The 11696-nt window shown below is 44.3% G+C and overlaps 3 protein-coding genes across 3 annotated transcripts in view; 1 reads left to right on the top strand and 2 right to left on the bottom strand.

Moving 5' to 3' along the window:
* chchd7 (coiled-coil-helix-coiled-coil-helix domain containing 7) overlaps window positions 1-3833 on the bottom strand; it is a gene marked incomplete at its 3' end in the record, with an annotated part of 24321 nt that extends 20488 nt beyond the window's left edge. The window contains 1 exon segment of the mRNA XM_014023790.1: window positions 3751-3833.
* On the top strand, window positions 3757-5066 carry mos (v-mos Moloney murine sarcoma viral oncogene homolog). The gene has a single exon (XM_014023789.1). The coding sequence runs from the start codon at window positions 3777-3779 to the stop codon at window positions 4776-4778; it is 1002 nt and encodes a 333-aa protein (XP_013879243.1). The 5' UTR covers window positions 3757-3776; the 3' UTR covers window positions 4779-5066.
* Window positions 5067-6007: 941 nt separating this feature from the next.
* On the bottom strand, window positions 6008-11366 carry steap2 (STEAP family member 2, metalloreductase; the record flags this gene model as incomplete). Its single annotated transcript, XM_014023801.1, is given in 5 exon segments — window positions 6008-7061; window positions 7658-7822; window positions 9432-9959; window positions 10545-10711; window positions 10920-11366. Coding segments are annotated over 5 exon segments (1545 nt in total). The 3' UTR covers window positions 6008-6767.
* Window positions 11367-11696: the final 330 nt, after the last annotated feature.

The raw sequence follows: 11696 nt of genomic DNA, 5'->3' as shown, positions 1-11696 counted from the left end.
CACACATACACACATACAAAACCCTCTACCTCCTAACTATTCTTCTGCTTGTAAGTCTGTGTGGAGGGTTTTGCCATTTTTAACAGAGTAGATTATAAAGCTCTCCAACACCCAGGGGCCCTACACGAAACTGAGCGTAAGTTTATGACGAAAACCGTGTGTAAACACAAAGGCCGACATGTTTTTTTTTCAAACTCTACAAAAAAAAAAAGAAAAAAGAAAAAACATGACATTTTCCTCTAAATTAAAGGCTACCATTACTTTAACTGTATATTGCCCGCTGCCCTCATGGTCACAGTTTTAAAGTTTGATCATCTTATGTTGAKAAATTACAGTGAAGTAGAAAATTGGTCAAACCTAAAAAGGTTTTACCCTTATATATTTAGGATGACCGTCAGCTACTGCCACACTTTGCTGTGGCAGCCATTTTAAATTAGGTCGACTTCAAAACGTATCCAGTCCTAGATGTTCAACCACTGATTCTTTTAAAAGTTTCATTATTATCATTGCCGTGGAATAGGAGATATTTTACTAAAATTACAGACACATACAGAAACAACAAGAAAACCATAATTGTTTCTTCTCTTTTCAGAGGTGGTTAAATTTAATTACTGTTTAACACCAATAAGGGTTTAATGTTCTTGGTAAACTTTAAAATTCTGGCTCTGCTAATTCTTCCAAGTGACTCCCGGAAAAATCTCTGATATTTATTCCTTAATGACCTACGAGACACTCTGTTGATGTGCCCTCCAGAGTGGATCTCTAAGATCTATTAGYCCACACTAGTGGTGATCAGGTCTTTTAACTTACCTGAAGTCTAGCTCACARAGGTGATTGTGTATACTAGTCGTCCTGAAATCTAGACTGGTCCACAAATGTGAACCGGTCTTTTTGTTGTCCTAATTTCCAGACAAAATCACAGAGATGATCAGATCTTTTAGTCATTCTGAAGTCCAGACTGATTTACAGAGATGATCAGGTCTTTTCTCYTTTGGGAGTTCGCCCAACCAGTCTACATGTGTTTTGTGGACTTGGAAAAGGTGTTCGACCGTGTCCTTCGGGGACTCCTGTGGGGGGTACTCCGGGAGTATGGGGTACCAGGCCCATTGATACGGGCTGTTAGGTCCCTGTTTGACCGGTGCCAGAGTTTGGTCCGCATTGCCGGTAGTAGGTCGGACTCGTTTCCGTGAGAGTTGGACTCCGCCAAGGTTGACCTTTGTCATCGATTCTGTTCATAACTTTTAAGGACAGAATTTCTAGGCGCAGCCAAGGTGTTGAGGGGATCCGTTTTGGTGACCTTAGGATCACATCTCTGCTTTTTGCGGATGACGTGGTTCTCTTGGCTTCTCAGATCGTGATCTCCAGCTCGCACTGGAGCGGTTCGCAGCAGAGTGTGAAGCGGCCGGGATGAGGGTAAGTGCCTCCAAATCCGAGACCATGGTCTTGAGCCGGAAACCGGTAGTGTGCCGCTTCCTGGTCGGGGAAAAGGTCCTGCCCCAAGTGGAGGAATTTAAGTATTTCGGGGTCTTGTTCAAGAATGAGGGAAGAATGGAGCAGGAGATCGACAGGTGTATTGGTGCTGCGTCTGCAGTGATGCAGGCGTTGTACTGGTCTGTCGTGGTGAAGCGGGAGCTGAGGCAGAAGGTAAAGCCCTCGGTTTACCGGTCGGTCTTCATTCCTACCCTCATCTATGGTCACGAGCTTTGGGTAGTGACCGAAAGAATGAGATCATGGATACAAGCGGCTGAAATGAGTTTCCTCTGCAGGGTGTCTGGGCTCTCCCTTAGAGATAGGGTGAGAAGCTCAGTCATCCAGGAGGGACTCAGAGTAGAGCTGTTGCTCCTCCACGTCTACAGGAGCCAGTTGAGGTGGCTCGGGCATATGGTTAGGATGCCTCCTGGACACCTCCCTGGTGAGGTGTTCCGGGCATGTCCCACTGGGAGGAGGCCCAGAGGAAGACCCAGGACACACTGGAGGGACTATGTTTCTCAGCTGGCCTGAGAACACCTTGGGGTTCCCCCGGATGAGCTGGCCCAAGTGGCTGGGGAAAGGGAAGTCTGGGTCTCTTTGCTTAGGCTGCTGCCCCCGCAACCCTACCCCGGATAAGTGGCAGAAAATGGACGGACGGAAAGATCAGCATGAAACAAATAAATAGGCGGAGAGCATAACCCAATGGTAAACTTAAAGTTATGCCGTTGGTCCTGAAGTCCAGACTGGTTCACAGTGGTCTTTGAGTTTTAAAAATGCTGTTTTAAAATGTCAGTAACTCACTTTGAGATAAAATGTCAGTGCTACAGAGAGATCCTCGTCAAAATACACATTATGCAAAATTTTTGTTTCAATTTTTGCCAATTTAGAGTCAAGACTGTCTGATAGCAAAATATGTTGTTATGAGCTTCAGGACTGAATTTAAAGTGGACCTATTATGCAAAATTCCACCTTTTTACATGTTTTTATGCTTCAATTTGAGTCTGTTCTGCTTCCAGAAACAGTCCAAGAGCCAAAAATAATACTGATTTTCAACAGTATGTAAGTGTTTTGTTAGTTTCAGCAAATAAGCTGTTTCAAAAACCTGCGGCTTGTTACTTCACAATCCGGGTAAGCTAGCAACGCCAAGGTGAGCCCAGCCCCTAACCTGGTACCCCAAGTGGAGACTCCGCCCACTTCTTCACAGGACGACCTTGTTCTTCAGGGAGAAATTGTGCTGGAGGACTGAAGACTCCCGAGCCACAGTGCTCGTCTCATGACACGGGAGCCTCCAGGCTGCTTGACCGCCCCTTGGTTCATCTTCACCGGCTTCGGAAAGTGGCGGAGAACGTGCGWTGGCCTCCCCGGCACCAAGGCGTCTGGCTTCGGTCGGACGCTCTATTCTGTCCCCTCAAAAGCCCTTGCCTGTGGGTGGCTGCACTGCACGCAGCCTGTCTACTACTGTTGTATCACTGTGCATCTGCTTGTAGCCATTCTCATGTATGCTGTGTTGGGAGGGCAGAGCTAATGTAAACAAAGGTTGGGAGGGCTTATTTGCAGCTTACTTGCATTAGGGTTGGGCATAATCWTATTTTGTGCAATTAATCGTCAGAAAAACAATAATCGATTCTTTTTTGGCTCTTGATGATTAACACGATTAATGGCACCAGTCAGTCTGCTCGGTGCTCCTCTCCACTTCCAATAAGACAAACATTTTTAAAAAAAATTTTATGTAATTTATTTATCCATCAACACAATTTAAAATTTGATGTATAGCTTGAAGTCTGTAATTTTGACACAATTTGGAACAGATTTTTAAGAAGAGCAAATCTTTCCCCCTAAAATGGTCGTGTGACTAAGACATAAGGGACTCCAGGTGATTAATTGTCAAGTTAATCATTATCGGCTAAACATGCCAATTAATCGTGATTAATTTTTTGCCAATATTGCCCAACCCTAAKTTGCATAAACAGGGAGCTCAGAACAGGTAGAACTGAAAAGGTGAAATCTCACCATCTGAGATTCATTTTGTGAATTAAATCAAATGAACATGTTTTGTATAGGTCAAAGATATACCCTAACTACAGAGAATGGTTCATGGTTCTTGTCTAATTTCTCAACTTTATTGGAAATTGGTCAAAACTTTGGCATGAAAGGTGGTGATTAAACGCTTTCAGGATATTTGAAGCATATATTAGAGATAGAAATTTAAAAATATACACTGATAACCAGCATGCATTGCTTCMAACCCGTCATGCCTCGCGTGTGAAGTCATTTGCTCACCTGAACTCACCTGTTCCTCAGTCACCATGCCGTCGCCGATCCCTGTCACGCGCCTGCTGCCCAAGGAGCTGTACCCGTCTTTGGATCTCACCACGTGCAGCAGCCCGCTGGCCTACGGCTCCACCCTACAGGTCCCCACGCCCCGGCTGCAAGGCAAGGTCTTCAGCCGCTCCTGGGCCTCGGTGGTCCACTGGGACCAGCTGCGCTCCGTGAAGCCCGTGGGCTCCGGGGGTTTCGGCTCCGTGTACCGGGCGGAGTACCTCGGAGAGACCGTGGCCCTGAAGAGGGTCAAGAAGAGCTCCAAGAACCAGCTGGCGTCCCGGCAGAGTTTCTGGGCCGAGCTGAACGCCGCGCACCTGCAGCACGAGAACATCGTGCGCGTGCTCGCGGCCACCACGTGCGTGCCGGCGGACTTCGAAGACGAGGGCTGCATCGGAGTGGTTCTGATGGAGTTCGTGGGGAGCTGGAACCTGCAGCAGGTCATCTACGAGAGTCCGGAGCCGCTGGAGGAGAGCCGCTGGTTCAGGTACTCCACAGACATCGCGACGGGTCTGAGGTTCCTCCACTCCCACAGTCTGGTCCACCTGGACATCAAACCCGCCAACGTCCTCCTCTCCTCGGCTGACGTCTGCAAAATCGCTGATTTTGGCTGTTCCGTCAAAGTGGACCGGGACTGTGAGATGAGCTCCATCAGCCCCCACCTGAGCCACGTCTGCGGGACCTACACGCACCGGGCCCCGGAGCTGCTCCGGGGCCAGCAGGTCTCCTCCAAGGCGGACATCTTCTCCTTCGGGATCACGCTGTGGCAGCTGCTGACCAGGGAGCCCCCCTACACCGGAGACCGGCAGCACGTGCAGTACGCAGTGGTGGCGCACCACCTGCGGCCGTCGGTCCGGGACCACCCGGTGTTCCGCACGGACCAGGGGCAGAGGTGTGCTGCTCTGCTGGGTCGCTGCTGGGGCGCAGAGGCTCGCTGCAGACCGAGCGCCCAGGACCTGCTGAACCTCCTGGATCAGATCCGCTCATAGACCTGATCCAGGACCTGCTGAACCTCCTGGATCAGATCCGCTCATAGACCTGATCCAGGACCTTCTGAACTTTGATCAGGTCTACACCTCGGGCTTGATTCTGGAGACTTTAATGGTTTTCTTTAAATTCAGAACTTTTAGTTCCAGCTTCACAGAACTCTGGGTTCTGATCCTGGTGTCGTTTTTAGGAGTTGCAGGTGAATCTTATTCTGAGTTGTTTAGAGATGCAGTTTTATGAAATGTAATTTAAAGGGAAATGTTTTTCATTAAAATTACTTTTTAAATATTTCTGTATTTGGTTGTTTTTTKGTGGAACCTTGTGGAGACTTATAATTCAAAATGTTCTGGGTTTCACAGACACTGATCAGCTGGGTCCAATCACCCAAAGGCATGTCTGCTTCCTGTCTGTTAGCAAAATATCTAATGAACCACTGGATGGATTTTTAAAGAAACTCAAAAGTTATGGACATCTACAATTAACTAGATATCCACACACACACACACATTATATATATGTGTATATATATGCAGTTTATTTTAGAAATTGAGCTAAATTTGGTGTGATTGTATAGCTCAGCAACATCCCTCAATGATAAATGACATCTGACTAAATGTTTTTCAAGGTTTGAGTAAAATAACTACAAATCCATGCATGCATGAAATTGGGACAATACTTTTTCCTGCATGTGCAATGACCCCCCAACATCATGTTTACTGCCATTTACCACCCTGGACCTGGAATGCTGCCACCACAACTTCTTCATGGACGTCGTAATGAACCACATCACATTCTAACAAGGAGCCTGTTGGGACCTCTGAAGACCTCCACTGCATCCATTCTGATTGACGTTTCACCAGGGGCTGAGTCCAGAGTTGCCATGGCCGTTATAAAAAAAAAGTTTGGCCACCCCGATTACCACTCTGCCAGCAAAATGTTGTGCGCATTTCAACTGCTTAAATAGATATCCAGAATTCTCACGATGCAATTCTACACTGTAGTCTCTGCTCATGTAAGTAAATGAGAGAATAACCAAGAAACATGATCCTCAGCAAATTGCCATAGAGAAAAAAATATATATATATCTGGGCCACACACACACCTGAGTGACCAGTGGTTCCTGACTAGTCAGTACTGTAAAAACTGTTGCTCTGCATTTCGTTATGCAGCAGGGTCTACGTAAAAGGAGGCTTTTCCTAAATGTTAAGATCACAAGAACATAGACCTTACAAAACACAGAACAAATCATTGTAATTGACTGGCAGGAGACAACACTGAGTTTTAACAGCTGTAAGTTTGTTTTCACAGACCGTTTACTAAAGGTGGTGTCTCACTGGGCTGTGGCTGTTACAGTGACACAAATGTGTGGAAATATGTAAATTTGTATTGCTTGACTGGATTCTGAGTGTTTGTGACCAGCAAGCTTGCTTTGGCCCTTTGTGTGTGTGTGTGTGACCGACTTGCAAATCTTCATTCTGTGCACATTCGTTTTTTTAAACATCAACCTGCTTTGTACCCACCTTGGCAGCTACTCTAGTCTTTTGGAGCACACTGATAAAAGGCAGATTTGGACCACTGTTCCAGTTGTCATCAGATGTGCACATGGGTTCAGTCAGAGGAGTTCTCTCTGCAGGTGTAAAAACACAGATCTAGTGTTCTTGAGACGGGCCGGAGAACCCACATCATCTAGGTGGGTTCAAGAGATGAGTGTGAAATTTTGACTACAGTACAATGCTCCTCTTTGACTCACTCAAGAAAACTGAGAACCACCTGGAACGTTCGTAAACGCCGTTCACCAACAGTCACAGCCCAGGTAAGAGAGGTTCTACCTTCACAGCAATAAGTACACACGAACACAGGACACGTGTCAGCAAAACGTCTCACACTTAGCAAAGTCAAACAGGTCATTAAAACTACAATGACATTGTGTTGTTTCACATCAAACTAGCCAAGCAGAATGTGATCCTAATCCGGCTGTCAGAGCGAACTGATCACATGATGGTGACTCTCTCCGGTGAAACGTTGGCAGCTGATCCCACCGGCTCCAGGCGTTGGCACTTATACAGATTACTGTCCAGTCCTTTTCGGATCTGGTGGAGCTTGTAGGCCACGCAGGGGAGCAACATTACTACCTTCCCCAGTATGACGCACACCGGCAGAGCCAGGGAGACCACAAAGCTGGGGGGCAGGTAGAAGCGGTAGGCCTCCTCCTCAAAGGCCCGTTTCCAGCCAAACAGCAAACCATGGAGGGTGGCTATCAGGAGGGCAATGTAGCCCAGAGTAGACTAGAAGGAAACAGAGGTGATAAATTCAGGAATGAATACTGCATCTGTAACGATTCTGTAAAATGTGTGCTTGTGTTTAAATTGTAAGCACATGAGGTCACAGGTACTTGATACACTTTGTGAATAACATTCTTAAATATTAATAATAAAATCTCAGCCTACAAGACTGAGAATGGATCACAAATGAGCTTTTCTGTTATCTCAAAAAACAAGATCATTTTAAAGGAAAAGGATCTCTGGTTTCTCAACACAATGTGATAATTATAGTGCAAGAATGGGTTCTTATGTCCAAATCTCATCAATCTTGGTCTTAACTATTCTTCACCGAATGCAAAAAACAAAGGGAGAATTTCAAATCTTACAACTAGACTACCTTACGTTTGGTGCAATAAGATAAAAAAAACAATAAATGTTTCACAAAGTGGATTTAAAAGTTTTGTAAAGTAATTTTCTTTTGACTTCCATGACATTGAAGAAAAAACAAACAACTGATTGTATACAGCCTTAAAGATGGGTCAAAGTTCTGAATGAGACTGTGTGCCACCRTATGTAAACAAATTCTAGAGTGTACATGAACAAGTGTTTTTGGTGTTTACCTGGATGAAGCTGAATTCCCTCCAGTTGAGAGTGCTGCTGATTGAAGGAATGGAGGTAACGGCCAGGAGAGACATGAGCCCAAAACTCATGATCCCAAAGGAAACGTACATCTCCACCCTCCACACTTCCTCTTCGTTCCACGAGCTTTCCACATTAGCATGGGCCTGTTGACGCAGGGGGGTGAATCATTTATTACAGTTTTAGCCCATTTGTGTGATATGGGAACAGATTAACCGGCATAAACAGCCGGCTGATTTTGTGCGCAACCGTTTTTTTCAGCAACATAAATGTGCAAGCAGGTGCTTTGAGATATACAAATTGAGATCTGGAAACACAAATTTGAAAAAAAGTTTCACTTTTCTCTACAAAACTTTATTAATTAGAACAATTCAGCTATCATTGGATTTACTGAATACAACTGAAGAGACCGATGATTGTTGCATCCTTCTGTGTTTTTTAGCCTAGATCCATCCACTCATTCCACCAATCAGTTTTTGTATCTATACTAACCACATAGGGTACAGTAACAACATTTGATTTTTGCCTCAAATGTCAAAGCGTCCACTTCTATTTTCTCCTTTTGTTCGTCAAGTTTTTCATTCTTTATGTTTGTCTGTTTATCTACATACATTTTCCAAGCCGGTTGGGTAACCTGTTATACACCATATTGTTCAACCGCAACATTTCATACCTTTGATAAATTTAATCAAGTAGGACTTTATTTTCTTTCATCTGCCATTGCCATGGTTGCATTTGGCTCATTTTTATCACCTACCACMATCAATGTAAGTGTCAGTTTGTCCGTTTGTCAGTCTGTCAGCAAAAATAAAACATCCTTTTGACACGGCTACCTGTCTGGAAAAAAAAGGATTCGCTTTGTACTCTGGAATGTAAAGAGTCCATTTGATCTCATTGGATAAAAAAATAAATAACGCATGGCCATGAGTTGTTATCTTGTGGTCATGTGTTATTTATTTAGTGGTAACATGTTATTTAGCTCGTGGCCATGCAATATTTGTCTCAAGGCCTTGAGATAATAACATGTGGCTAGTTAATGCATGGCCACAAGATAGTTAATGTATGGCCATGAAATAATAACATGACGTATTAATGCATGGCCATGAAATAATAACACGTGACTTGTTAATGCATGGCCATGAGATAATAACATGACGTGTTAATGCATGGCCAGGAGATAGTTAATGCATGGCCATGAGATAATAACATGACGTGTTAATGCATGGCCACAAGGTAGTTAATGCATGGCCATGAAATAATAACACGTGACTTGTTAATGCATGGCCACAATATAGTTAATGCATGGCCATGAGATAACATGTGACTTGTTAATGCATGGCCATGAGATAATAACATGTGACTTGTTAATGCATGGCCACAATATAGTTAATGCATGGCCATGAGATAGTTAATAAATGGCCATGAGATAATAATGCATGGGCACGAATCAACTATCTTGTGGTGTTTTATTTATCTCGTGGCCATGCGTTATTCATCTCGTGGTCACGTGTTATTTTCTCACAGTCATAATAGAGAGACAATATTGTGTGGCCACACATTATTATTTTTTTATCCAATGTCACTGGACAGGCTCTGTAGAAATTAATCCTCTGTGTTTCATAGAGTTAGTAGTATAAAACCAGGAAAAGGTAAAGACATTATTGTCTTAAACATGTTTCAAGTTAAATGTAGCAAAATTTACATTTATTTTCACCTCTGCCCTTAGACTTCACATTAGCGTTTTTTCCAACTGACCTGTTGAGAGGCGGTGTTGAGCAGCAGGTACCTCTCAGACCTTCGAAGGGGCAGACATAGGCTRTAGAGAACGTGGACAGCATTCAAGAAAAAGCTGATCAGACCCAACTGTTTCCTGCTCTGAAGCCACTCCTCCAGCCACTGGGGGAAATGCTTGTACTTGGTACCATAGTAGAGCTGGTGGGCGGCCGCCAGCTGGCCTGGCAGGTACACCAGGGCCAGGAGAGTGATGGCAACACTGGGCAGAGTCCGATTCACCAGCTCAATGGGGATCTTGTAGAAGTCATTCTGCTTGTGTTTCACGTATGGGTGGATTATATCTCGTACAAAAGCATAAGCGAAAAAGAAGATGGAAAGGGCCACAGCGGCGAGGACCGGGCCCTTCCAACCAGGGAATAATCGTATCGGGATGTTTTCAATGTCACGAGAAGAGGACAGAGAGCCCATGTCCACGGGTTGAAAGTTGAGCTGGCGGGCTAATTCCATGACGAGATGTCTAGCCTCCACTGAGTCGCTGCAGATAAAGACCTGTCAGAGGCAGGGTCAGAGACATGACCACTTGGTTAGAGGGAACAGTTTGAGCAGAAAGTTTCACACAATTTCCTCTGCGTCACTGATTTACACTATAAATTAAAAAAAAAAAAAAAAGATAGGTTCAATGATGGTGTTAGGCCTGGTCCACACAGTAATGTTTTTTGTAAACACAGAAAACAACATAAAATGTTGCAATAACTTATCGCTAGGACAGTATGCGTAATTATAACACTGCCATGAAAATACACCAAAAACAGGAAACAAGAGCCTCTTCTTTCATGTCTGTTTGGTTCTACTCTAGTGTCAGTGTGTCTTCATGGCAGGGAGTCCCTCACTGTGTGGGCGTGATTGTTGGCAGATCATCAGCAGGCACCTTCGACTTCTTTTATCATCTTGAAGTCAGGTTTCTTATTTTATTTGTCGCAGCATTGTCAAGTGACAACTAGACCTAAAATACGTTTGTTAAATCCTTCCACCGTTTGAGAAAACCATTGGATTCCTTGTCTGAAGGGGTCAAAGGTCCAGGTCTGCTTTCATTAGAAACCGGTTACAAGTTTCCAACATAAGGTTTGTTTGTACCTGTGTGCTGGCATCTTTGGGGCAACTCTGCTGCATGGTCCAAGCTGAGATCACATTGAAACCTTTGACCACAACAGAGTTTGGCAGCAGTGCAGCCAGATACTCGGCGTTAGACTCTGGATACTGGTTAGCTCTGCGGTTGTTGCTCACATCAACAAGAATCTTCCCTGCAATAAGTAAACAAATTAATTAGGAACTTTTCTGTAAAAACATGTACAGTAATGTTGTTTGGACTGGCTGTTTTTTATTTATTTTATTTATTTCATGTCAGAAAATCTAAAACTTGAGGTTTGTAGACAAAAACAATTTAAAAAAAAGGTTTACGTATGTCTTGTTTTGAAGATGAAGGTTCTGTGTGGTAGAAAAGCCGAGTACCTTCCATGAGATGCTTCAGATCCCACAGAGCGGAGTAGTGCTCCCGGCGGATCGCCAGGAAGACAATATTAGCCTTCCCCACAGCGTCCTCGTAGTGCGTGACATCCACCACGTGAGGAAATGAGTTGRCTGCCAGTTTGGGATGGCGGCTGCCCACCACCACCTTGAAGCCGCAGCGGAGCAGGCGAACGGTCAGGCACTTGGAGAAGTCACCTGAGCCCAGGATAGCCAGCGTRGGCTGAGCGGGCATCTGACAGGAAGGTCTTGATTCTGCGGCGGTGATCCTCCCTCCGTTGTGCAGCAAGCAGGTCTGACTGGGACGGAGGTGGTGGGAGGAAGTTGCCGTGAGGAACACGGGGCTCCTGCTGCAACCCATGGAGATGGAGTCCATTCTGTTTTCTTGTCTCCTCTTCAGCAAATGTTCTGATTAGAAGTATTTCAATTGACCTAAATKGGGTAAAAAAATACACAAACAGACACTTGATTTGATTTGACTGGCAACTGTGCTTCTCAAAATGCCAGTTCAGTTATATAAAGTCCAAGTTTCTGTGATCCTTTTAAACTCAGTATCTCCAAACAGAGCTGACTTTTACCTTTCGTTGAGTCAAAACCCCAAATATGTCTCTTGTATGAGGTGCCAAGTGTAAATTTTAAAAGAAGAAAAAAATCAGTGCACTTTCTTCACATTTAGTGCATTTTTCTCGTATTTAATCGTAAATGTCAAATATATATGTTAAATCTATATCTATATCTAAATGTATATATTAAATCTATTTC

This window comes from Austrofundulus limnaeus, unplaced genomic scaffold (genome assembly GCF_001266775.1).
Source record: "Austrofundulus limnaeus strain Quisiro unplaced genomic scaffold, Austrofundulus_limnaeus-1.0 Scaffold390, whole genome shotgun sequence".
NCBI classification, from domain to species: domain Eukaryota; kingdom Metazoa; phylum Chordata; class Actinopteri; order Cyprinodontiformes; family Rivulidae; genus Austrofundulus; species Austrofundulus limnaeus.
The sequence above is the reverse complement of the archived record's forward strand: the minus strand, read 5'-3'. Positions and strand labels throughout refer to the sequence as shown.